This window comes from Heterocephalus glaber, unplaced genomic scaffold (genome assembly GCF_053883595.1).
Source record: "Heterocephalus glaber isolate CG9 unplaced genomic scaffold, H.glaber_assembly_v1.0 deba00001472, whole genome shotgun sequence".
NCBI classification, from domain to species: domain Eukaryota; kingdom Metazoa; phylum Chordata; class Mammalia; order Rodentia; family Bathyergidae; genus Heterocephalus; species Heterocephalus glaber.
In genome coordinates this window covers 80,493,068-80,520,683 of record NW_028258315.1, presented here as the reverse complement: position 1 = coordinate 80,520,683, position 27,616 = coordinate 80,493,068, and the positions used below count along the sequence as shown (strand labels likewise).

Here is a 27,616-nt window from a genome sequence, read left to right as displayed (position 1 = left end):
CAGCTTCTCACACTAGTGAAACTATTCGATATTTACACGTGTGTCCTATTTATTTCCCTTAAGAGTATGGCCTCGATATGCATCCATTTCGCTATAAATGACTCTAGTTTTTCATTCTTTATGGCTGAATAGTACTCCATTTTATTAAAAAACCACATATTCTTTATCCAGTTTCCAGTTGATGGGCACTTGGGCTGCTTCCAAGCTTTAGCTATTACAAACTGTGCCGCTATGAACATGGCTGCACATATATCAGTGTGGTATGATTCTTTTAATTCTTTTGGGAAGACACCCAGCAGGGGAATAGCTGGGTCAGATGGGGCCTCTAGTCCTAGTTCTTTGAGGTATCTCCATACTGATTTCCACAGTGGTTGCACCAGTCTATACTCCCACCAACAATGGAGAAGGGTTCCTCTTTCCCCACAGCCCCGCCAGCATTTGTTATTGGTTGATTTCTTGATAGCAGCCATTCTTTGTGGAGTGAGGTGGAATCTCAGCGTTGTTTTCATCTGCATCTCTCGAATGACCAGTGATGTTGAACATTTTTTCATATATTTATTTGCTGCTTTTACTTCTTTGTCTAAGAAATGTCTGTTCATTTCGGATGCCCATTTTTGAATTGGGTCTTTGAATTTGGGGGGTCTGATTTTTTTCAATTCTTTATATATTCTAGATAGTAGTCCTTTGTCTGAGGTACTTTTTAAAATATACCAACCACTAATGGAAAGATTATACATATCTCATTATTTAGATGTATATTTTATTAACTACGAGTAAAGCTAAGGGTAATTATGAGTGAAGTTAGGTGTATTTTCATTGATAATATTTCTTTATATGTAACTTGGTTATCCATTTTCTTTCTTTTGATTAATTTAAGATTTAGGGCAGTTTGGGATTAATAGAAATATTGAACAGCAGAGTACAGAGATTTTCCATATATCACTGGATCCTGCACATACATATCCCCCTATTGTCAACATCCTCCATTAATGATACATTTGTTATAAATTCTGTGCATATATAGGTATTTCACAACAACCAGAGTCCGTAATTTACATTATAGCTCACTCTTGGTGTTATGTATTCTATGGGTTTGGACCAATGTGTAACAGGATGTATTCACCACAGCAGCACCACTCAGATTTGTTCCGCTGACTTAAATTTGTCTGTGCTCTGCCTGCTCATCCCTTCTTCCCTCCAGCTCTTCAAAACCAGTAATTTTTGCTCTCTCCACAGTTTTTCTTTTTACAGAATGTTATGTAGTTGAAATCATAGAGTGGGTAGTCTTTGCATATTGCCCTCCCTTACTTAGTAATAAGTACTTATGGTTCTTCCATGTCTCTTTGCGGCTTGATAATTCATTTCTTTTTAGTGCAACTAATATGACAGTCTCTGGAGGTGTCGTAATTTTTTCAATCACTTACCGAAGTACATCCTGGATGGTCCCAAGGTTTGGCAATTATGAATAATGCTGCTATAAACATCCACGTGGCCATAAGTTTTCAGATCCTTTGGGTAGATACCAAGGAGTCTAACTTCTGCATCACATGGTAATAGCAAGTTTAGCTTTGTCATAAACAGCCACACTGTCTTTCACAATGCCTGTACAATTTTCTATCCCCAAAGGCAATAAATGAGAGATTCCCATCTCAGCTAGCATCTGGGGTTGTCAGTGTTCTGGATTTTTTTTTCTTTTCTGATAGATGTGTAGTAGGATCTCTTTGTTGCTTTAATTTGAATCCCCTGATGACATATGATATGGAGTATCTTTTAATTTTATTTTCTGTCTTTACATATTCTTTGGGTAGATGTCTGCAAGGTCTTTGGTCTATTTTTAAATGAGGTTGTTTTATTATTCTTGAGTTTGAAGAGTTCTTTTGGATAAGAATGTTTCTTTAGATATGTCTTTTGAAAATACAGGTATTTTCTCCCAGTTGGGACATAACTTCTCGACCTCTTGATGGTGTCTTTTCCAGAGCAGAAATTTTTAATTTAAATAAAGTTTAGATTATCAATTCTTTCATAAATTATGCCTTTAGTGTTGCATTTTAACATGTTTAAGGATTTTGAAAACTTTTAATAGATTTTCTATGTTATCATCTAGTTTTATAGTTATGCATTTTAATTTAGTCTGTGATTCATTTCTCTGTCCATTTTTATGAAAGTTTTAAGGTCTGTACCTAGACTTTTTCTCTTTCTTTCTTTCTTTCTTTCTTTCTTTTCTTTCTTTTTTCTTTTTGCTTGTGAATGTCCAGTTTTTCCAGAATAATTTTTTGAAAATACTATCTTTTCTCCATTGTATTGCTGCTGTTTCTTTGTCAAAATTCACTTGACAAGCCAGGTGTGGTGGTGCACACTTATAATCTCAGCCTCCCAGGAGGCTGATGCAAGAGGACTTCTGTGAGTTCAAGGCCAGCCTGGGCTACATAGTGAGTTCTAGGACAACCTGAATTACATAGTGAGACCCTGTCTCAAAAACCAAAAAAAAGAAAAAGAAAAAAGTCAGTTGACAATATGTCTGTAAGTCTGTTTCTGGATTCTCCGCCTTGAAGTGTGGTGGGGTCAATCCTCCAGATTTGTTCTTTTCCTTCAATATTTTCTTGGCTATTCCAGGTTTTTTGTTCTTAATGAAATTTTAGACTAAGTTTGTCAATATTTGTATCCTTCATCAATTCTTAGTTGTCTTCCCTTATTAATTCTTATAAGCTCCTTATTAAAGTATTTAGCCATTTATCTGAGATTAGAATTATACATGTTGTTCTAATTTTATCTTTTGTTTTTTTACTTTCTGGATTTTTTTCCCCAGTGTAAAGTACAAAATTTATTTCAATAAATTAATTATCTCTCCCTTTTTATAGCACTGGGTTTGTGTACTGATTAAAAGGGCCTTTTCTACTACAAGTGTAAAAATTTTCTCACTCTGAATTTCATCCATATATTTACAAGCTTAATTTTTATCTTTCAATCTTTGTTCAAACTGCAATTTACTTTGGTATTAGAAGTGGAATAAGAATCCACTTTATTTATTTATCTAAATGTTTACCCAGCTGTTGCCAAACAATTTGTTTCTACTTTTACCAATGAGCTGAAATATAATTTTTATTAGCCTTAATATCTAGTTTCAAAAATATCAATATTTACCTCTTGAAATTCTGAGCTAGTTTTATTACCTGTCTATTATTCTGGACCAAATTATTATAGCATTATAATATGTTTTAGGGTAAGTTTCCCCTGAAGGAATACTCCTTTCTCATAACTTCCTAGAGTATTCAATTTATGTTTAAGATAATTTGTAGTATCTTTTAACTAGTTCAAAGTCAAATCCTGTCAGTATTTTAAGTGCAACTGTGTTGCATGTATAGGATAATCTGTGGACAGCTGACAATCTTGTGATGTTAAATTTGGGGGAAGTTTTCAAAAATACTGATTCCTGGGCTATATCAACAGAAACTAGGGAACAGGAAAACTAGAACTTACACAACACTCCAGGATCTTGCTCAAATGGGTCTAGGAAATATTACATATGAAAATTCAGAGGAAAGAATATTTACTCCTTATATAAAGAATTAGATGAGCTTTCTTTAAAAATGTGCATTGCAGCAGTTCCTGTTGAAGAATTTGTGAAATGTCTATGTTTGGTTTTTTTGGTACTGGGGATCGAACTCAGGTTGGAGGCGAAACCACTGAGCTAAATCCCTAGCCCTAAATGTTTATGTTTTCATATAAAATACTGAAAGGCAGAGGAGACTAAAAGTGAAGAAAATGATTGCTTGGAATTTTGGAGACCGGGGAAAAAGAAACTATAGCTTGTATAATCACATGAAACAAAGACTCAGAAAGTTGAGAAATGGAGTAGTACTTCCCACTGTAAAGTTGCAAGTTAGGATAACAGAAGAGAAATTAAAAATAATTTACAAAACTGCCACTTAAATTGGGGCTATGTGTGGACTGTACTGGTCTCCTAGACAGGAAATGTGTGGAGCCCATATATCAGGAAATAAGCACTATTAGATGTATTGAGTACATGTGCATATTATAGCGGGGATATCATGTCTGTAGCTACACCTTGGGATAGCAAAATGTTGCTTGAATTTGAAGCATAAGAGAAACAAATCAGGAAACTCATTAGGGACAATTACAGGAGTCCACACTAGAGAGAAATGATGTGCACTGCTGACAGAAATAGAATGAGAGAGACTTGATTGTGTCCAAGGAACTTGTGTGGGCTGCAATGATTTATTGCTCCAACAAGTTATACCCTTCCATTCCCACAGCTACAGTAGGATCAGATAATTTTAGGGCTGGAAAGGATTTTTTAATTCATTAGACCTTGTGAAGTATAGACATTCACCCACATTCAAATCTAGTGCAAATCTGGCAGACTGGAGCCCTAAGTCCAAGAAGCAAAGATTCAACTCTTTGCTCCTTCACTTTCTGTATAATGATAGGGAAGTGTCATTTCCTCATCTACAAAATGAAAAGAGCAATATTCATCTAAATTCATTGTGAAGAAAAAAATGAGACATGCATATCTCATAATTCTAGGAGAATAAATGGTAGAGAAAAGGAGTCGACTGACTTGAATTTTACACAGCTCCAGCTAAACACTCAACACTGACTGTTTGGGTTGGACAATTTGATCTCTTAATCTTTTTTTTTCTCACCTTAAATAGAAGGTGAACATAAGGTAACATCATTCTGTCAGACATCCAATGAGATTCCAAACTGTCATCAGTGAGATTTTTCTATTGTATGCTATATGAGCCTTGTGGAATCAGTAGTATAGGGGAGAACTGGACGGCTGAGTGACAGAAGGGATGTAAATTAGGACAATAGACTGTGATTTCTGCATATCATTCCTAATTAGCATGTCATTGAGTATAGTGATTTAGTGACCTCCTTCACTTAATTGTCTTTCCCATGTCACCAGTAGGATGGCTAGGCATGGTCCAAAGAGATAGCAGGTAATACTGGACATTTCTGCAACAGAAAAACTGACTAACTGCCCCTCCATCTTCATAATATGTACGGCAAGGTAGGGCTTTTAGCACTGTTCATACCTTACTGGAGGTGGCTGTAATTGTCCTTAAGATTGAAACCAAGTATCAAGAAAGTGAGCACTCTCACCTTACATAAGTGTCTCCTACTACTGATATTACCCCGAAGTGGCTCAAGAATACTGGACAGAAAACACCAAGAGGTAGTGTAAACATTTTGGTACATAAAGTACCTACTGAGAAAGTCATGGTTTCAATCAGGTACATGTCATTTTCTTTCTTTCTTTCTTTCTTTTTTTTTGGTACCGCGGATTGAACTTGGGTCCTTGTGCTTGAGAGGCAGGCAGTGGAACCACTGAGCTAAATCCCTGGAACAACTGTCATTTTCAATCTACTTGATCTTAGGCAGGTAACTTAACCTTATAATCTTCCCTTTTCTGTAGAAATAATGACATCTAGTTCATTAAAACAACAGCATTGCTTTAAGGAGTAGATGAGTTTATATTTATAAAGATCTAGACAGTTCAAGAAAAGATGACCATAATCACTGCTTGGAGATGTTGTTAAATGTGACATTTTCCTTTTTACTATAGAGACATTTTATAGACATTAGATATTATTTCTGACCTTAATGTATACTAAATGAAGATGTTAAAAAGTAGAACATAGCATTAGAAGTAGAAGAATAAAACCTGAAATATGAAATGATGTAAATATGTTTGAACCTTTTTAAACCCACTGCCTCCAAAAAAGTGAAACTTTCAACCATATTTGTGATTGTTTGGCTTTAAATTTAATTGACTTAAAAGATTTAGAGATGTGTCTTCTAATTTTGAAGATGGAAGGAAATATTTCACTTACAAGGGACATTTTTTTCCCACAATATTTATCCCCATTCTTAAAGCATAATATATCTTTCACTTTTATGGCACCACTGCTTTTTGTGAATATAAAAATTAACATCCAGATGTAATTAACACAATAGAAGTGAAATAAAGAAACAGAATGAAGAGCAAGCAAGGACAAAATTGTATGAAGACTATGTTGTTCTACGTTGAATATTCACTAAGAGGTCTTTGAGATAGTTTTCAAATAAATGATTTACCAATTTAAAGCAGTTATTCTATGTTAAATGGGAGAAATAGATGTAGAAATTGATCAATAAAAATTTTTCATAAGACATTTGGCACTATCCACGAGAATTAAATATGCCTAGCATCAGCAATTCTAAGAATTCACCCTGTCAATATTAGTATCCATGTGCACAAAGAATTTTGTATGCACAATGATAATCGAGGTTTTTATTAGTAATAAATGGAAAGAGCTTTGTTTCTTTTAAGGGAGACAGAAGAGTCACAATTATAGCCCTGAGTTAGACTACCATGCATCCATAAAATAAAAAGAGTGAGGAACATCAATATTAGATAACCAATATAATATATATAAACAGTATGCTTCCTTTCTATGTAAAAACCAGTGAGAGGTGTAAATATTCTACAGAATTTAGTCTTGCAAATACAAGAAAAGGCGCAGGAGCAAGGGGGACTGACTTAGTTGTCACTAGTGAGACTCTATATATTCAATTAAAAATTACAGATAGATTGTATCACCTATTTAAAAATATTCTATTGAGGGTATAGAAAGAGTTTTTGGTCTCTCTCAGTGTTTGGTGCTCCAAGGGTCTAAAAGAAGTTTCAATTATTATCTGATAGGAAAATATCACTCCAGTACACTCCATGTGTGGCTGGTACATTGCTGATGTGCCTAGGAAGAACAAAGGGAAAGAGAAATCTGTTGCTCCACTTGGAAGAGCACAGTCCTTATATCAGGCAAAAACTCACAAGTAAAGGTCGTAACACTTATTAGTACATAGTGAGTTGATAAAAGAAACTGGTAAATACTGTGTGTAGCATTATAAGTCACAGATGGAAGAAGGGTTAGTGTTGCATGTTCCCTGAGTAAGATTTCCGTCTCTTGCTCTTATGTAGACTTCCTGAAAGGAAACTGGGATCTTGCCTCGATCTCAGCCTCAGGCCCCTCCAACAGCACATGGCTGCCTTGGTTAGCAAACTGAAAGGAGTTGTTTGTACCTTTGTTCACTTGTGCCTGTTGCCTTCAGAAACTGCTGCATTTGAATAGTGAGACTGTGCTCCCAGGCTTTGCTTTTCTGAAGCTAGGATTTACTCAAGGTCAACCAAACAGTGTGGAGGGGAGGCCTAGGCTATGAAGGCAGACATGAGTGTGATCTAGCTTGGCCACTCCATTTAATGTCATCATCGTTTGAACTCTCTGTACTTAGTTTCCTCAGTTTTAAAACAGGAATACCAATAATATTTCATCACAGGGCTGTTGTGAGGACTAGTGAACTGACACCTGAAAAACTGGCTGGTACAGACTCAACACTCACTAAAACTTAGCTATGCTTAGTCACATTCTAGTCACACTTCAACTAGTAGGATGAATTGCCAATTCATTCGATTTACTGATTTGGAAACTGAGACAAGGCAATTTATCCAGCTCACCCACTAGACCAACTCAGGCTTTAATGTTTAGTTGGTGTGTTGCTTATAGCTACATATGTACATTTAATAATCACTTAGCCTCTTTGGGCCAGGGATTTAGCTCAGTGGTTTCGCTGCCTGCTGCACAAGCACAAGGACCCGAGTTTGATCCCTGGTACCAAAAAAAAAAATCACATAGCCTCTATTTTCCTGTCTATGAAATGTACACTTTAGTCTTTTATATATTTAAATGCCCTTTCTGAATAGTACAGACTATAACTATGGGAAGCAGAAATGGGAGCAGACACCGGAATCTCCCAGTTTTGCTTCTAAAATGGTTAGCAGTGCAAGTGTGATTATGCTAGGTCTTTTCTGCGATCACACTTTTATGTCCCAGGAAAGGAAGAGTAGCTTCCACCTTGATGTTAATTTGTTGTCTTGTCAAAAACACTAGTTGGCAGCAGATCAGCCCAGCCTATGCTATGCAGTAGTTTGCTGCTATAGTAGCCCCACTTATTAATCATAGTAGAAAGAACAAAAATACTCTTTGCATCTCACACAACAATCACATATATGGCAGGCTAAATGATCTGCAAAGCAACCGGCATTTGACAGGTGGTGAGAGTTGGCTTTCCTAGGTAAGCACTGGTAAAGCTAGCTTCATTCACTCAACACCAGCTAATTGAGCAAGAGAAAGTAGAACCTTGTTCTTTATTGAAAAGAAGCGGGGGGGGGGGGGAGGTGGGGAGAGATCTCCATTGTTTGGCATCACACTCAATAACCCTTAATGAATTGAATATGTTTGTGCCCATCTCTGTTCTAGGGAGTGCATGAGTTAAAAGTCCCACCTTTTTCCTCTCTGTGAGCCTCTTCAGCAGAAGCTGCAATGGAGGTGCCACCTTGTCCAGTGTGTAGTTTTAAGGATACTGATTATCAGCACTATGACGGGTCAGGAGATGGAAGGCATAGTCATTAGCTGCAGCCACCCTCATCAGTTGTTACAGAGCTCAAAGAAACACTCATGGATAAAAAAGGTCCTCAGGAACAGGGAGAACCAGTTCAGAATGTTCCAAGATGATGAAGTTTTAGCCAGACATTTATTTCCCTAAACACCAAACAAAAGACATTAGTGTTGATATTTGGGCTGGGCAAGCTGTGCACTGACCCAAAAATGACTTCACTCTTGCTTGCCTATCATGATACAGGATATGACACAGGACATGAAATATAAAAATATTGTATCTCCCAACGTGTTAGATGCCTGATATGCTGAGCTCGTGTTCTCTAAAAATTGAAGAATGAATTCTAGGAACAATGGCGGTTAAGAGTAGGAAGGTATTTATTGGTAGGATAGCTCCTGAGGGGGACGAGGGGTCCCAAATGGGCAGCCAGGGGCCCTGCTTTACAGGGGAGCTTCATAGAGGAAACCCATGTGGGTGCAATGTGGGTTACAGCTATGATCACCCAATAAGGTTACAAGTATAGTCACTCGGTAATAGTTGTTCAATTGGGAAACAAGTCACATAACAAGTGTGGATGGAAAGAATAAAGACTTCTAGGAAATGATGGGCTCAGAGGTCTTTGGTCACCCACTGAGGTGACTGATGTCTATCTAGACTTCATGAGGCCTGGTGTTTGTCCTTTGAGGAAGTATACAGGCTTGGTCATTTTGTCATCTTGAGGCCTGGTCTCTAACAGATGTGTCTCTGGCCACAGTTGTGAAATGTTTTACCTTTGTCCTGACTCTCTCAAGGGCCTCGCCCTATCTGACTGCCTATAATATGTTTATCTAACTTAGCTTTCTAGAATACTATTATTCAAAGTGAAGTACATCATTTCTTAGTTGCCCTTTCTGTACTGAGATGATGTAGTGAAGATAATCCATGGCCACCAGCACTTGATTTGGGGGGTGCTTCTTCTTTGCAGTAATGAAGAGCCGTGCTGGATCAGTTCTATGAATAAATGATCATAGCTATTCCCAACATTTATTGACAGTGTTTCTGAGGCTTTACATATGCTGCCTAATTTAATTCATTTATTGTTCCTCTTTCACAGATTAAGGAATATGAGGATCAAAGAGATCAAGTTAACCAAGTTTTCCCCACTCTTCAGTGTTACAGTTATGATTCACATTCAGGCTATGGGAACTAAAGTGACCAATCCACCACAGTCTGCAAAAACCTTTGTTTTAGCACTGAAAGTGCCATGTCTTAGGGACCTGGTCAATCCCAGGCCAAATGGGATGGTGAGTTATGCTAATGGGAATTTAAAATGGGCCACTCAGTTGGGGAGTTAGACCTGACCACTCACATTTGCAGAAAGCAAGAGCTTAACAAAAAGATTTCTAAAGCATTACTACTTAAGAGTGGGTAGGCCAGAAGATTAATGGGTAGACCATGAGCTTCAATACCATATGTGGGCAGATCAGGAAGGCAGAATTCTGGGCCACACCACCTCAGACTCACTGAATTAGGATTTGTATCTTATTACCATCCTTGAGTGATTTGCAGGAACATTAAATTCCAGGAAGCATAGTTCTAAAGTCCTTTCCAGAACTATAACACTGTGATACTGAATCAACTAGTATACAGAAGTAGACTCTTTTGGGTCAACCAACTCTATAGAACATCCCAAGTGAAAAGGACAGGTCTCCATCCCTTAGGTATTTTCACTCTGGAAACCAGGTCTGGGCAGCACAAGGTGTTTTGTAAATAGGCCTAGACTTCATAGCATAGGGCAGATTTCCGCAAGAGAAAGCAGTGTGTTTTGGGGGAAAGAATGGAGCTTTTGAACTCAGATTGATATGGGTTGGAGTCCTCACCCTGCCAACTGCTGCCTGAGTGATCTGGGACAAGCTAGAAACTTGGGCCTCAAGATGCATTCTATGAAATGGTTCAAATTATGCATTTCAGTGGTTCTCAATTCTAGATGTCCTGCAGAATCAACCAAGGGTTTTAAAACAAAGTACAGATGCCTGGCTCTACCATCAGAGAGTCAGATTTTACTGGACTTCATGAGGTTTTGATAATAGTTTATTTCCATCCTTCCCCAGATGATACTTTTGTACACTCAGGGTTTAGATGCTCTGACTTTCCTTCCTTTAAAGGATGATGGTGAGGTGTCAATGAAAGAGCTGGTAGCAGCCCCTAGTACAAAGCAGCATTCAGCCCATACTAAGTATCTTCCTTGCATGAGCAGGGGCCATATCACCTGTTGGCATGAGGATAATTCACACAGACGACCCAAGAATTCTCTAAGGAAAACAAGAGGTCCATGAAGCTCTTGAGGTCATTAAAATATTCTTACCCAAAAATAGATTTTACCAATAACAAAAATCAGGCAACAGTGCTAAAAGACAAGTAATTTACTAAAAGGTTATTATGTAGGATCCTGCATAACTTTTTTTTTCTTTTTGGGTACCGGGGATTGAACTCGGGTCCTTGCGCTTGTGCGGTAGGCAGCGAAATCACTGAGCTAAATTCCCGGCCCCTGCATAACTTTTTTAAAGGAAACATTTTTTAAGCAATCTGCCTTCTCCTGTGCCTTTTTTTAACTGATAAATCTTCCTTAGGGCATGATTCTGAAGACTCCTTGTAGACCTTTAAGTTATAGCTCACCTTTCCTCAGGGCAGCTAATTAAAACACCTGGTGGTAAACAGAGCCTTCCATATTGTGCACTGCAAGGGAAATGCTTCACAGCAGTTAACACAGCCCTGCTTCAAAACAAGGGTGCCATAAGTCAAGAACTATCACAGGGCTGTACTACTGGACTTTGAGAGAGATTCTACTAATTCCATACAACAGAGCAGAATGTTTTGCCTTTTTGTTTTTTTGATAGTAGGTCTACTCAGCCAAAGAAATCTGTCTTTAGAAGGCCAGCAACACATGGAGGAATAGATAAAAATCAATAGAAAATCCCTCTTCCCTTCTTAAGCAACTATTAATAAACTCTCACAGCTTTCAGTGCTTCTACCTCCATCAGAGTGCTGGAGAGGAAGGAACACATGGCACGGAATCTCAGGGTCCCCTCCCTGCTTTGTTTCTCTTCCTTACCTACCCTTCTGCAATTTCTCTTTGTTATAGAATAATGGCAAAGAACAGATTACATGACCTGTAGGGTACATTTAAACCCACAATATCAAAGACTATTTGAGGAAGTAACTAAATCCTTGCTTCCCCAGTGTACTCAGAAATCTCTGCATGAATGCTAAACTGTGCAGCTGGATATTTATTTCCAAGTTGTTGTCATGTTCCAAACTCCCGTCTTCTCTTTCTAATTTACTTGTTTTTCACATCCTCATTACAAAGCTCATTTATATAGTTCTTTGCAGACTATTCAAGTCTCAATGAAGTTCACAGTCAGACAGACTCCTTAAACCATTGGATAAAGGAAAAAAACTGATAGAGAGAGCGATTTTCTAATTTGTCTAAAATAACCCTCCCAGGTAGGGGAAAGGAAAGAAGGGAATGGAATATGAGAAAATGAAAAAATGGAAACAAAGTCTTTGTAAATAGGGAGGGATGGAGGGGTTGAAGGGAGGGCAGGGGAAGGGGGAAGAGAGATTATGTAAAGGTGCAAATTTCCAATGATGAATGTCATTATACTGTATAGCTAAAGTGTACCAATAGAATAAAATTTAAAAAAAATAACCCTCCAAGAAAGTAACAAGGTAGATACTTCAGCTGCCAGGAGTTTCCAGAAGCTCTTCAGTCATACTGCCTTTCCTCTTACTGGTATCTTCCTCAAACTCTAATGGACACTTGAGATGCCTTTGCAGAAAGCTCTCCCAGTTTTACAGTTCTACTGCTGTCACTAAGGTCTCCCTTCAGGTCCTTGGCCTATTTTCTCTGACATTACGTCTTGCCCTGTGGTGGCTAACACGAAGGATGCACTTCCCAGGCTGCCTTGTCAGTCATCCTCTTGCTCTCTTTCATCAAGGTGAGGAAGAAACAATGGACTGGAGTATGAGGGACATGGAGAAGCTGAACTATTTCTGCCTCTCTATGAGCCTATGGCTAGGGCTCCCCCATGCTTCAATTTATCAGGCCTGTAATGGGCCTGGGAGTTGGCCTTCTCTCTTATCTCTTCTCTCACACCTACCTGATTCTTGCTACTGCTAGTCTTTGGACTGCCGCACCATCCCTCATGTACTGTCTCATCTCTTCCATCACCTCTGTGGTAAATTACCTGCATTAAAGTCCTTATACACGAGTTAATTAGCATGGCTCCTATTTTCCACTTTGACCTTAGCAAACAAAATTAATTTTTCAATTATTATATATTGTATATTGGTTGGATAAAAGCAAGAGAAAAAAATTACATTTAATAGACTACTCACTTCGTATGTTCTAGTGCTAGGCATTTTTATGTCCATTGTATATGTAGCCCCCAAAATACAACTGTGAGAAATATTGCTGTTATTCTTTTATAAAGAAAAAAATATTAAAAATGTGAGGTGGGGGCTGAGGATTTAGCTCAGTGGTTCCACCGCCTGCCTTGCAAGCACAAGGACCCAAGTTCGATCCCCAGTACCAAGAAAAGAAAACCAAACAAACAAAACACTGTGAGGTGACTTGTCCAAGGAGACAGTACTGGCAAGTGGAACAGCTGAGATTTTAAAGTAGGATCTTTTTTCCACTTTTGGTATCATGGCATAAAGATCAGGCTGGAATACACTTTAAACAATAGTGGAGAGGTGGTCATTGTAAATATGAGAGATATTGTAGCATAAGTGACCTGTAATCTTTTACAAGCATTGAGTTAAATGGTGAGAAAGCAGAAATAGAAACCATGAAATTGAAATAAGCTATAATACCTGATGCTGTTTTGGAGAAGCCTGGACAGCAGAGAAAGCCTGGATCCTGCCTGAAGCTAAATGTCCCAGTCACCTCAAGCCGCTGGAACACGACACCATAGGGCATCTTTAAGGGTGGCTTAAACAACAGACACTTACTTGTCGCAGTTCTGGAGGCTTGGAAGTCTAAGATGAAGGGGCAGCCTGGGCTGGTTTGGGGGAAGGCTCCTCTTGGCTTGCAGATAGCCACCTTTTGACTTCAGACTCACATAACAGAGACAGGAAACTCTAGTGAGTCTTCCTCTTCCTAGACGTGCATTAATCCCACCCGGGGTGCTCTAGCCTCATGACTTTTATCAAATCCTAACTACTACCCAAAGGTGCCCCCTCCTAATAACATCATATGAAGGATTAGGGGTTCCACAAATAAACTGGTTCAACCTATAAATTTGGGAAGAGCACAAACATTCAGTCTATAAAATTGATTCATGCCTGCAAGGTAGTATTTGAGTTCTCTATTATTTGATTAAAAAAAAGATAATGCAGAATTTTAAAAAATGTGAATCATTTGCAGACATCTGTTATCAATTGTGAGTCTACTAAGTCAAAATACAAACATCTTATGTCCTACCATTTGTATTCGTTTCCTTGACTATTAGCTAGAATATTTTTTCTAGCATTACTAGTTATAAATAACTTCCATTCATAAAAATATCCCTGGAATCCTTATGCTCTGAAATAAGAGCACTGAAGATAGTCTCCAAAGTAACAAATGAAGAATATTCTGCACCTATCATTTACGTTTGTGTGACCTTGAGAAAGTTATTTCAATCATGCAAGGCTCAAATACCTCATCTAAAAATAGGAATAATTATATTTTGTCTCTTTATTCCAATGGGTTATTTTGAGCATTAAAAAAGCATAATGTTGGCCAGGGATTTTGCCCAGTGGTTCTGCCGCTTGCCTCGCAAGTGCAAGGTCCCAAGTTCAATCCCCAGTACCAAAAAAACCCATAACGTTTACACATTTTGAAAAATACAAATGTCTATACACATTTGAGAAATTGTTTTTATGAAAATATGTTTATATCATTGCATTTTTATCCTCAAAGCAATCTGCCACAAGTACTTTCTCTTATCAAGAAAATGCATAAATATGAGAAACAAATATGAAAAACAAGTTTTCAAAAGTCTTCCAAACAGTAATAAAAACTAAATCCATTTGCTTCTTCCAATACAAATGCTAACCTTCAAAACTGGTGGCTTTCTCAGGTATTTTCAGCTACTTGTACACAGGGTCTTTTCTTATCCACCTCACCCTATGGTGAGAGAGTGCCACTCCACAAAAGCAAAACGAAGCTGAAAACTGAAACTGTAATCGGGTCAGTTATAGTATAATTATACCATCTTATACGGTGATTTTAGGTATTTTTCAGTTTCGTATACTGGCCTTGACATTCCATAGAGTTATCTCCCTTCTTTTCATACTGCAGAGCCCTCTGATGCAAGAAGCAACTGGAAATGGAAAAAAGACTATGGAATTCATTACAGTGAATTTATGATCTAATTTCTAAGGCCCACTCCTTATCACTATGTTTTTTTCTTAAGTGTAATTAGTGTTTCAGGATCAAAAAGAATTCTTTTGTCACTAGAAAAGGACTAGGTATCAAAGGATGAGATGAGGAAGTAGCTTTTCCTCCTCAGCAGTCTCCATCATCCATCCAATCTAGAGCATGCAGCACATATTTCTAAGTGCTTATCACTGAGCAGAGTGCTAAGGATGATACAGGTTCAACATCACATCACAGGCTCTCAGCTCACCAACTCCATCTGCACCCCACACTCCTCATCTCCTACCAGGTACTATGTTTTGGGACAGACAGCATTACCTCTAAGCATCCATCCTGATACCGCTGCTGATTTCCTTTCTGACCTTGGCTAGGTTAACCTTTTTCCTCTCAGCTTACAGAAAAGTGACATTGCAATTGGGCAAAAACAGGGAGATGGAGGGAGGGAGGGAGGGAGAGAGGGAGGGAGGGAAAGAGAGAGAGAGAGAGAGAGAGAGAACTGAAAAGCTGGTAAGAAGAGGCTCCATGCAACCCAAAGAGTGCTCTTCTGAAGGTTCAAATGCATTTGAGGTTTTGGAAGTGAGAGAGTTTTGTGGAAATACCTTCTATTTCAAAAGCTGTGCAAACCTGGAGTTCACATTCAATGAGGGCTGACTTCCAGCTGCTTCATAATGATTTTAGTGCTGCCACAAAGCAAAGCGTCTTCCCATTTTCAACCCTAGCAATTTGGTTCAAGCATGATCTCAACCACTTTAAGCTTTGATATTTCTAGCTACCTCTTATGCTATATTTTCTCTTAATGCCACCAATCATGTGTGAAATTCTGTTGCAAAACTAATCTTTGTGGGAAATGATATGCAATGGCTTCTTTAAAGAGACACAGGCAAAAAGAGAGAGGGCAGTGACCATGACCTTTGTTGTTTTTGACATGTTTTTCATAGTGTAATACAAATAGAGACATCCTTTGCTCAAGGTCAAAGTAGAAATGGGTTTCTGCTTATACAAGAATCACTTTTTCTAAAGCAGGAAAGCTTTGAGAATTAGCCTTATGACTTGATTTTTAAAATCTATAATATGTAGAACAGTTATGGAACCTGAAAGCCAGTTGTACTCAAAACTATTTTAATATTTATCTTTTTCAATCCATACTTAAGTGTTATAAGACAAATGATGTAAAAAATGCAGGAATGCATAAAAGCTGAGAATGAGGAATAATACTGAGGTATTTGTACAAGGCACCGTTTGATGTTTTGTTGTTAAATACACACTCACTAACCAATATAACTTGTCCTTTGCTTTTTCGGTCAAAAGCAATTGTGACCAAGCTTTTTGAAATGGAAGTCAGAAACCACAAATTTAAATTTATTATTTATATTTGTGGACAATCATCCCACCCAAAAAAGAGTAGCTTCCTAAGTCCTCACTCTCCCATGAATTTTGGAACTTATTCCTTAAATAAACTCTTCTCATTTCCATATAATTATAGCAACTAAGGAGATCTCTTTCAAAAGGATAGAAAAAATATTAGTTCAAACTTTAAGGCTATATTAATGACTTTGTTAGGTGAACTGATTAAATTTGAAATTTGGCTTCTTAAAATAAGAATGTTACATAAATTTAAAAGAGAACTGTCTTAAGAGCGAAACTTTTACTGTTTTTAAGCTCTCTTAGATTTCAAGTCCCTTTGTATGACCCTTTCTGGCAGTATTCACCCATCACATTCTCCATCTCTGTTATATATTAATTTATTGCATGTCATTGAAGATTCATTTGTAAAAAATATAATGGCAATGACTTCAAAAATTAAAACGGGAAATTTAAACATACAAGTTCTTTCCTAATCATTCTGTCCCCCTGTCAGGCACAGGGAAGATAGAAACATCTCCTGAGTGTAGAGAAAGGCTCTAGTGGACCTAATTCCCCATAACAGATCACTCACTACAAACTAATTAGAAGGAGTTAAATGTTTCCACTGAACACTCTAAAAAAGAGAGATGTTTTTCTCTGCTGCCTGCTGCTTTCTGAACATTTCCTTCCTCATAACCTTGCCTTTTAACTGTGTTTCTAACATACTGCTTTGGAGGTGAAACTTGATGGTCCAGTCACAACCAAAAGTGTAAATGCTAATGGAAGAATGTTCTAAGCATCCAGGGGAAGAACAAGGTCTTTCTCAGACAGTACAAATGTGTCTATTATAGGCAGGGGAATAAGATTCTTGTTTAGAATTGTCTTAGTTATTGTATTAGAAGATTCCTCAATAAAGTACTTTTTATTATGACAGACACAGCACTAAATATTTTTCCTACTTTTCTTACTCATTTTAAAGGAGACAGCTGACCTATAATTAACACCAAGCTGAACTTGAGGGGCTTACTCTCATTTTCTAAATTTTGCTTGCCCTTTTCTCTAGGTTTAATTAATATGCTATTAATAGCAACATTTACAGTGAGCATTAATATTTGTCTCATTTCTGCTCATTTGTTTAATATGTATAATTTCATTTTTTTTTTTTCTGTAGCATTTTCTCAGGGTCAAATTCTCCACAGTCTCTATTTGCTTGAAACAGGCCTGAATAAACATACTGATTTGGGGCTGCACAGTATTTCCTAGGTCCAACCAACTTCACATTTTCCCCCTGATGGCAAAAGGTAAGGCATGCATGTCTCTGGCAAACCACTGGCGATTTGAGTAGCTGGCATGACCACTGTCAACGACTCACCACTTCATCAGCAGAGGAGAGTGTCAGGCCAGATGGGAAGGGGCAGATGATTTGGACGTATGGTCCTCAGAACTGGGGAGAGTGTACAGTTATAACCTTCTGCCAGGCACTGAGCGACTGCCAGGATGCACTCAAGCAAAGAACCTGCCCTTCATACCAGCATACTCTGGTACACTGTAACCTGGCAGCACTGCCTGTTGTAATGACAACCACACACAACCTCACTTCCTTAATCTGGGAAGAAGTTTCCCAGCTGTTTTGCTTTTATTTTTGGATAAATTATTTATGGCTATTCATCCTTGGCACATGTAAATTTTAACTGTGTAAAATATTTATTGGGGTGGGGAGGGTAACTTCACAGTATTTATTGTTTTCCCCTTGCTTTTCCAGTAAGTCTCCCTCAGGATGCTGACTGGGGTTTTCCCTGCTCCTTTCTCCCTGTGAACCTTATATTTAACTCCAAGTAATGAATGCAAGATCAATACAATAAGTAACAAAAGTATCCACGGTGACTGAACAGCAAACTCTTAAATCACTGCTCAGTAAGGACAAAGGAACAATTATTGAAAACACTGCACTAAAATCTCAATAGGAGATAAGAGTGAAGCTTAAGTCATTCAAAGGGTCCATTAGTCTTGTAAGACTGGGACAACACACTCAAAACACGAACTGGAAATATTCCACATTCCACCAGCTTGCACACACACACACACACACACACACACACACACACACACACGACTCCAGCTGTGCTAGGACAGGATCCAATTCTCAGTCCCTAAGGAGAAAGAGGCTTAAAGAGAAGTAGATAGGCTGAGCGAGCAACTACTCTTCAGTTCTATTTGAAAGGGAGTACCACCTGACTAGTCAGATTATTTCTAAAGGAAGTAAATTCCTGCTTTCATATCCATTCACCTGGTACCAGAGCATCATCATGCTCTCCATCACTCCCTGCTAGTGACACAAATAAAAGATTTCTGACTCCTCTACCCCATTTCCACAAATCACCAGAAAAGCTCAAGAATGCAGCCCCGCTTCCCGTTTGTCCGTTTTCCCTGACTTGATAAACCAGTTGCAGTCGAAAAATGAAAAAAATAATGGTCAACCAGTTTGCACAGCGAAAGCACTGTTTTGAAAAATTACCTGAAATAGATGAAATATTAGATACACACAGATACACATATAGATGCACATATACACATACATATATGTATGCACACACACACCTATATAGTCTCAGAGGTTTGCAAACATTAAAATTCTATTGGATTTTTAACATGCCTGTAAGTGTTCTACACAACACTTTTTACCTTAGATCTTGGACATCACATTTTATTACAGACAGTTGGGCTTCCAGATTTCTGGATGTCTAACAACTAGAGTGAGGGGCTGCATAACATAACCTGAAATAAACACCATACTGAATACACATGATTTCTTCCAGGAATAGAAAAACATTCTCATGGTAGAATTATGGTGAGACTGAACCATGTTTGTGACACAGAGGGCAACTTTAGCCTTGCCTTTCTAAGAGCATAGTTCCATCTTAAGTAAGCAGGACATCACATTTCAATTTGTACTATTAAAAACTTGCATTGCACAATGAAACTAATTACACTGTGATTCATCCTGCTTCGTAAGACAGCTGGACTAGGATACATATAATAACATAAGCTAGCCCAACAAACAGTTTTCCAGTAGACACACAATGATCCAGTACAGCATGGACGACCTCTGACTAGTACTTTTAGACGCCACTGGTTCTCTGGCTAACCCTACTTGCTCACCACAATCGTATAAGGAATTCTTGCTAGAGCCTGAAAACTTAAAACTAAAATTAAAATTTTCTTCATCACCCCTCAATATCATTACAAATCCAAAATTTTATTTTATCCAAGACATATTATCTTTATAAATACATGCATGACAAACACTGCTCTATTAATTGCCAACAAACGATCTTACCACCTTCATCACTACTCCCAGGAAAAAGGTGTTGCTTCACTCTGGATTCTGCTTAAATTTAACTATGAAGTCAGGATTGTTTCTTTCAAATCAATTTTGGATATTTCAAGACATCTTTTCTAATATGACACAAATTATGGGGAAATCAAAACTGCTGTCAAGGCAACTAAAGGCATTTAGCTTTTGCAACTTGAGCTCCTTCCATACTTTCACAAATGTTTCAAAAGCTCAAGAAAACAAAACAAAGCAAATAACACACACGAAGATAAACACCCAACAAACTAATAGTGCCCCAACCCAAGCACATCTAAATACTTCTCTAATCTGAAAGAAGTCTCTAGATTTAACATTTAAAGCAGTCCAAGAATCACTGGGAACATTTGCATTTTAGAATCATCCCTAGCCCCTCTCCAGTTTCTCTCACAAATCTTTTAATATCAAATAAGATTCCCTTAATGATGGCACCAGATAGGACTTACAGAAGGAAAGCATAACTTCTAAGACAAGGAGAAGATATTCGGTCCAAATCCTTGGTTTCTTCTTATTTAGCGAAGGGCTTTTGCTTCTCTCCTAGCAGTAAGTTGCAGCGTTACAGAGTGCAAACGCACAGCTCCGAGCCCACTTACAGTGCTCAACTGAGAGCCCAGGTCTAAGCCTCAACATGCTTTCTGGAGATGCAGGCAGCTGAGCTCAAAACCTAAGGGAGGCTTCCACTGTGGCACAAAACTAAACCACACAAATATTTAACAGCTCTGAGACCTCTAAAGGTTTAAAATAATATGCATTTTGTAGAAGGCTGCTCTTAGCAAAGGGAGCACCAGGATGGTATGGAGGAGCGTTCTCAGCGACTCAACCACCGCTCACTACGGGAATGTTCTCCTTTGCTGACAAGAGAATTAGGGAAAAAACCCAATGATTAAAGAAACGTTCATAGCGACTAAGCTTCCACAGCATCAATAGTACAGGAACTCTGTTTCACATTCCGTTAAGTTAGCCCATGCCTTCCCACGCTGCACCATTTCTCCTCTTCACCTAGCTTTTCTAAAAAAGCCAACTTCATGCCCACAACGAAGGCAAAGTTTATCCACCCCCAGCCCTGTCTCTCTTCTTTTCCAACTTAAACTCACCCATGGCTAATTAGCAGCCCCAACTGTAGCACAAAGGAAGCTTTGAAAGCCGCACCAGCGTGGTTCCCCAGTTGCCAACTGGAGGTAGGCTTCATGTAACATTCTCGCAGCTTAAAGATTATTTTTTAAAAGCTCCTCTGCCTGATGAAGAGCCGGGCACCCCCAGAATTACATCACCAGAGCGAACACTTACCAAAATACATTATGTTTCTCATTAATCAGACAGCTGGAACCCCACCGCAGCGGCGTCTTCAGCCTCAGCTCGCACCCCAGGCTGACACTCCGAGCAGAGCCGTTTCATGCTACACTCGGTGGAAACGTCTCCAGCGCGGAGAGCAGGAGCGCCGAGCGTGCCTGCTCCGTGGGATGAGCGCTTCGCAGGCTGCCTTTCCAGGGCTATGATCCCCGGCCGCTGGAGCGTGCACTCAGGCTGCCTGCTGCGCTGCCCATCCTTACTGTAACCCGACTCCTCCTTGCGATGTCCTTGCCGCGCCTGTGACATCAGGACTGAGAGTACTACAAACAGAGCCCCCACCCCACCTCACCCCACCCCCGGGTAGCAGCCGATCCAGGAGGTGCTCGCTCGCCGGCCTGGACCTACCGTGGCTCTCGGGAAGCTGACTAGCCGGAGACTTGGGAGGGGGCGGAGTGAGGGGCGCTCGAGACTCTTAAAGAGAGAAGGGGCCCAGCATCCACCCGGGGAAATTCAGCAGTGTGCTGGAAGGAACCTGGGTGAGGTGAAATCTGCCATTAACGTGCAGTTAGACACACTTTTATCTCGCCTCTCCTCTGAATGCAATCATCCTCACCCAAAATTTAGTCTCCCCTACCAAGTTGAAAAGGCAGTAAAGAGAGGGGGATTGTGCTGTGTGCCTGCTTTCTCTGCTGTAAGCTGGAGGGTTTGTTGTTACTGTTTGTGATCTTTATTCATAAAAAGAATGAGAGAGAAACTCAAGGGATTATTGTGAATGTAATAATGGTTTTGAATTAGAAGAGATCAGCTCATTGTAAGCTAGTAGCTGCCAAAGAGTAATTTTTATTTTTTGAGTTTCCTGAGTTACTTTCATAGAGTGACATAAAGAAAAATAGCTGGTGATAAAAGTGACCTCCCAGTTTTCACACATCACATTTGCTACCTCCCTTAGTAGGTAACAGAAAGCACACTGATGGTGAAATGATCTTTAACCCCATAAAGGGGAGAGACATTTAATTTGAAAGGTAACCAAGACTAAATGTCATAATTCAAGACCAGTCAACATAATATAGCCACACACACACACACACACACACACACACACACACACACGATAAGAGATGAACAGTAAGAAAGGCAAAGCTTAGCAAAGTCTCTGGCTCCTCCAATGTATAATGAATTGCAGTTCTTATCTTATAGAAAAGGATTTTAAAAAGAAATCCCTGAAAACTGGGCTGATTAATACTTAAATGCTCAGCATGGAAAATAAACTCCCATAGCAAGTTTTGTTTCCTAAGGACTCATCAGTTTGGGATCAAATTTACCTACTAGACCATTTAAATTTAAAATGTCTATAAAAATGTATGAAATTAAGAATTGAAGATAAACAAAGAACTGCAGCCTCTGGAAGAAAGTAATTGGTATATTTTTAATCTGGGCTTTTATAAACCATATTAGCAAACAATGCTGCATTTTGATATTAAAATATTCAATGGTGTTTCCTTACACAAGTTTATATCTGTTGGTGAGTTTTATGTGTATTGGAGCTAAGGGGCTGAAGCTTATAATAACACCTTTCTGCGGAATGTTGCAAAAAAGCTTAACCCCTACTTCCCTTTCGGTGAAGAGCACTTTGACTGATACCCTCTCTCACAATGTATTATACAGGATTGGGTGAATGTGAATAGGTAATCAAAATACAAATCAGATTCACAGTGAATCCTAAGATAAATCTAGTATAGTACTGTTCTTTTAGAAATAGCCTTCATTTAAAGCAATTTGGAAGAGGAAAGTTTAAGTAGTAAGTTGAATTCACATTTTCATTCCTTTTTAAAATTAAAAACTGAAAACAATGTTACAGGCAAATACTGAAGAAAAAACCCATAAGTGCCCCCCCCACCATGGAAATCCTCCAAAAGAAATCCTCCAAAAGTACAGTTAAGGGCCCTTCCCTCAGGCAAAAGAACCATCTCTGTCGGAGCTTATTTATGGGCCCATTCAGCTGCACTGATCTCCTAAGCGAGCTAGGGGGCACTGTAGTTTAATGTTACAGTTTTGGTCCACTTGAGTTCCTGTAGTTAGAGGATACAATTCTTGAGAGTTGAGATTAAACCAGGCTATTTGAAACACTAAAGGTCTAGCTTCATCATTAATAACACTTGCATTTTATGAGGATTTTTTTCTAATGACTTTGGATACAGGAACGTAGATATTATTGATGCCACAGAGATATTAAGCAATGTTCTCAATAGTTAGGTTAGTAAAGAACTATTCTTTGTATGTTGATTTTATGTTAGAGTCCTCCAACAGGCTTCCTTACTGGAATGTGACATTTTATACATGTATAATGGCTCAGGTAAAGGTTTTTCCCACTAAAAGTATGTCATTGTATGTTCTGTAAATATATACCATACACGTAATGAATTTATAGGTACAGAGTATTTGGTTTTAGAATGTGGGGACCTCTGCTTGGACTGTTGAGATTATACTCCAAAGAGCAACATGCAGCCATTGCAGGAGGAAGTTTTCCATCCAAGAGGCATTTGAGTGTTCTATCTGTACAAAATCGTCTTCTACCAAAAAGGGGAGGTACCCTTTTTATTTAAAAGTGTGCACCCCCACTCTGTAACATAAGATTGTCTCAAATGTCAAAACCTCAGACAGAACTTGCTTCCATCCGGGTGAAACAGGTGATTTTTTTTGTTTTAACTTTACTTTTTTCTGTTTAAAATTATTTGTACATATTACATTTATAAAGGAAAAATGAAATTATTTATTCCCTTTGACCAACATCCCTCTAATCCTTTCATCCCCTGGCTCTAGTAACTGCCATTTTGCTATTTCTATGAGCTCAAATTTTTTTACGCTACACATATAAGTGAGATCATGCATATTTGTCTTTCTGTGTGGGGCTTATTTCATTTAACAATATGTCCTCCAGGTTCATACATGTTGTTGTGACAGGATTTCCTTTTTTTTTTTTTTTGGTACTGGGGATTGAACTTGGGACCTTGTGCTTGCAAGGCAGGCACTGAAACCACTGAGCTAAATCCCCAGCCCAGGATTTCCTTTTTTTAGGGCTCATCTATTGGATATGTATATCACATTTCCTTCTGTTGACACAGATTGATTTCATGAGTTATATTGTAATGAATGTCACAGTGCAGACATCTCTTCAACATACACTTTTTACAATGTGAAAGTATAATAACATCCAAACAAAACCACAGCTGATGATGGCTAGACATGGGGTTGTATACATGTCAACTGAGCCTGAGAGCTGTCCCTATGTACCACCTTAAGGGGGTGAATCAGGAATTTCTAGGGAAGGACCTGTTTTAAATCTCTGATCTTATATGACCCTGTTCCTAAGAAGCTCCCAGAACCTAGCTGTGTCCAAGAGAGAACCAAGTCAGTTCATCTGGGGCCAGCTGTGGCCTCAACCTGGCTTGATGGGAATACACTCATCACTAGTTAAACAAAGGGCATTCTCAAACTAGTTGCATATTTTAGAGTAAGAAACCTGGTTAAGTGAAAATTTTCTCTCTGCTCTAAGATCCATGTAGCTTCCTGGTTTGATTCCTCATCTCCTTTAAATTTTGCTCAAAGAGTCGTCAATATAGTCATTCCCTTCTCCTTTTCAGAGTTTTAAACTGCCCTCATCCCTCCTGTGGTATTTCCTGACCTCCTTCCCTCCCTTATTTTTCTCTGTAGCAATTCTCATCTGACACCTTATTATAGACATATGTTTATTTTTATTTCTCCACACTGGAGTATAATCTCCACGAGGACAGGGATTTTTGTCTGTTCAATGGGGTATTCACAGGCCTTAGAAGGATACCTCCTACTCAACAGATATTTGTGACTAGATGAATGAATGAATGAATGAGTATACTAAGTACAGCTGTACTGTGTGTAAAACATCAGACTTCTCTCTGTGCCTGCAGTCAGTTCTTCGAGGTTGATGGTGCTTTGTGCAAAGTGTTTACAAAAATTGAATTTGTCCATGCTTAGCAACAGCTGTTCTTAAATTCCATGCAATAGATGCCAGGTGGTACTGCAGACCACAGCTTGTGAGCTTGTTTGTCCTTTCAAATTCTCATAGCTGTATGAAGCAGCAATTTAGCATTGAGTTAGCATAGCCCAGTTGTGTCTTCCATTGCCTTCCCCTGAGCTTTAGTTTAGTTTGCCTTTATCTCTTATCTATATTGCAGCAATAAAAATTTACCGAATGCTGTTGACTCCATGCTTGCAAATATCCAATCCACTCTTCATATAGGTTCGATATTTTTAAAAAAGATATGATGCTACTCTCTTGCTTAATAGTTTCCATCCTCCCTCTATTGCAAAGTCTTATTTCTCCATTTGTGAATGTGTTATCTTTTATACTCTTCACTATAACTCTAATTTTACAGATAGAATTTCCCCCTGAATATTATATTCTCTTTCACTAATCTCCCTACTGGGAAAGTTCCTCGTTAATCTTTAGGTTTCTGTTCAAGTATTATGTGTCCTGAGAATACTTCCCTATCTATGAGCCCCAATATGGAGCTGCTTGTATTTTTTTCAAATGGCATACTACACTAATTCCTATCTAACACTTTAATATAGTGTGGGCATTTGCCTTTATCTGTCTGTCACTCAAATGAAACAGGATGCTCATTGTTGCCTTCATAATCTAAAGCAAATCAGTTATTTAATGAGTGAATTCATTATTAATTCGATTTTTAAAATGTATTCAATATCTTATTAATGTTGCCTACTATGTTCCAGACATTGTTCTAGATGTTGAATAAGGGACACTGCAGAAAGCGCAAAGGGCAAATGGAGGGCCACATACTTTATGGGTAACAGAAAAGCAACAAGACCAGTATAGTAAAGCAGAGTAGGTAAGAATAACAAACAAAGACTTGAAATCAAATAGGTAACATGGAGCCAAATTCAGTAGGCCTTCGTGAGCCATAATAAAAAAACTTGACTTATTATGACAATATTGTACATCTTTGTTTTTGGTACTGGGGATTAAACCCAGAACCTTCTCACTGAGCTACATTCCCCCTTTTTAATTTAATTTTATTTTTTAAATTTTTGAGACAGTCTCCCACTAAGTTGTCCAGACTGGGCTCAAATTTGTCACCTTCATGTTTCAGTCCCCCAGTTTGCTGACTATGTGCCACCATGCTTAGCTTATGGTATACTCTTGAAGTGACATTACTTGATATGGTGACAGGCTTACGATGGCTGATGTGTGGAAAATGGCCCAAAAGAAGCAAGGGCAGATGGAGGGGGACCAGCTAGGAAGCCTATGAATTAATGATCAAGATAAGAGCTGGTGTTTGTACCAAGGCAAGGGTGGTGGAGGTCATCAAATGTGGTCAAATTGTACACTTGTCAAAATAGGTCCATAGAATTTCCTGGTGGCTTATCAGATAGGTGACAAAAGAAAAAATAAAGAATAATGGATTATTCAAAATCTGAAGACTGAACAATTAAAAGGTCAGTGTTTCTACTAAATGATCTAAAGAAGACTGTGAGTAAACTTGCATGGGTAAATGTTTGGAGTTGAACAGTATAGGACATATCTAGTTTGAGATTCCCTATCTGTCTGTCTATCTATATATGGAAATTTTCCATAGCAGTTTACTATATATGTCTGGAGTTTAAAGGTGATAATTGGGCTTTATATGTAAATTTGGAAGTTACTATTTTATAAATGGCAATTAAATCTATGGGATTGGATTGTATTTTCTAGGGAATATAGAGGGGAAAAGGAAAACAGGGTCAACATTGACCCTAGATACATTACAAGAGCAAGAGGACAAGTCTGTGGGTATTTGGGGATTGAATATTTGTCAAAAGCATAATAAGTTGTTTAATAAATTTTTGTTGACACGAATGGCATGTGATGAAAGGCAATTTATTTAAGCCTGGTTTGGCCTCTAATATACCAACACCCAATGTCATAATTGTTTGAAAAGTGGAGAAATTATTTGTGTATATGAGAATAACAAATTCAATTAATCAGGATTTTAGTCAAGAATTTTTTAGATCATGTACAGACTATTACAAATGCATAAATCATTTTTCTTCTCAGATTCTCACTTGATGCTTCTATGGAAATTAAATGCCTGTGCCTGGGGACTTTAATCTGAAAAATTAATAACCTGTAAGAAAAGATGTATTATAATTGTGATAAGAATTTAAAAATCCTATAAATAACATAATATTCCAAATTTCTACCTATTTAGATTTGCTTGACTTTAGAAATAAATCCTTATTTAAGCAGCTCTGTCTCTCCCAATAACCAGTTAACAGATTCTCTTTTATAATATTTTATAACTGGCAGAGGGAGCCTTCTCAGAATGTTCTGGCCTAGAATGTATATTTACAAAAGTGTTATTGGGCATTGTTCTACATGCTGAAGCCATGTGCATCAAATTAAAGAAATTTCTGTCTACATAGAGCTGACATTATAGGGATCTTTATGTTTCAATTATTCAGCAGGATTTGGAAACACTTCCACCTTTTTCTCAGACAGAGGGTAGGACCAAAAACACTCTTTAGCTTGCTCCTTCATCTGCCAACTTCTTTCTTTTCTCCCTCAGTATAACGGGCATGATGACAGGGACATGTCAATATACCACATTCTGCTGTATCCAGTGCCTCAAATGGTGTCAAAAACATAGGAAACAGGCAATAAATATACAGTGCATAAATAAATCTCACAAGTGTTCTACCTCTAGATCATATTC

General features: G+C 38.3%; 1 protein-coding gene across 4 annotated transcripts in view; it reads right to left on the bottom strand.

Moving 5' to 3' along the window:
* Positions 1-27,616, bottom strand: part of Znf385d (zinc finger protein 385D) — a 1,018,268-nt gene that overhangs the window by 316,401 nt on the left and 674,251 nt on the right. The window contains exon 1 of one of the 4 annotated variants that reach the window (XM_004864276.4): positions 20,865-21,684. The exons of 1 other annotated variant lie outside the window; for it this stretch is intronic. In XM_004864276.4, coding sequence (XP_004864333.1) covers positions 20,865-20,886 — 22 coding nt within the window. In that variant the 5' untranslated portion in view covers positions 20,887-21,684. 2 more of the 4 variants (XM_087181478.1, XM_004864277.3) reach the window with 2 other exon arrangements.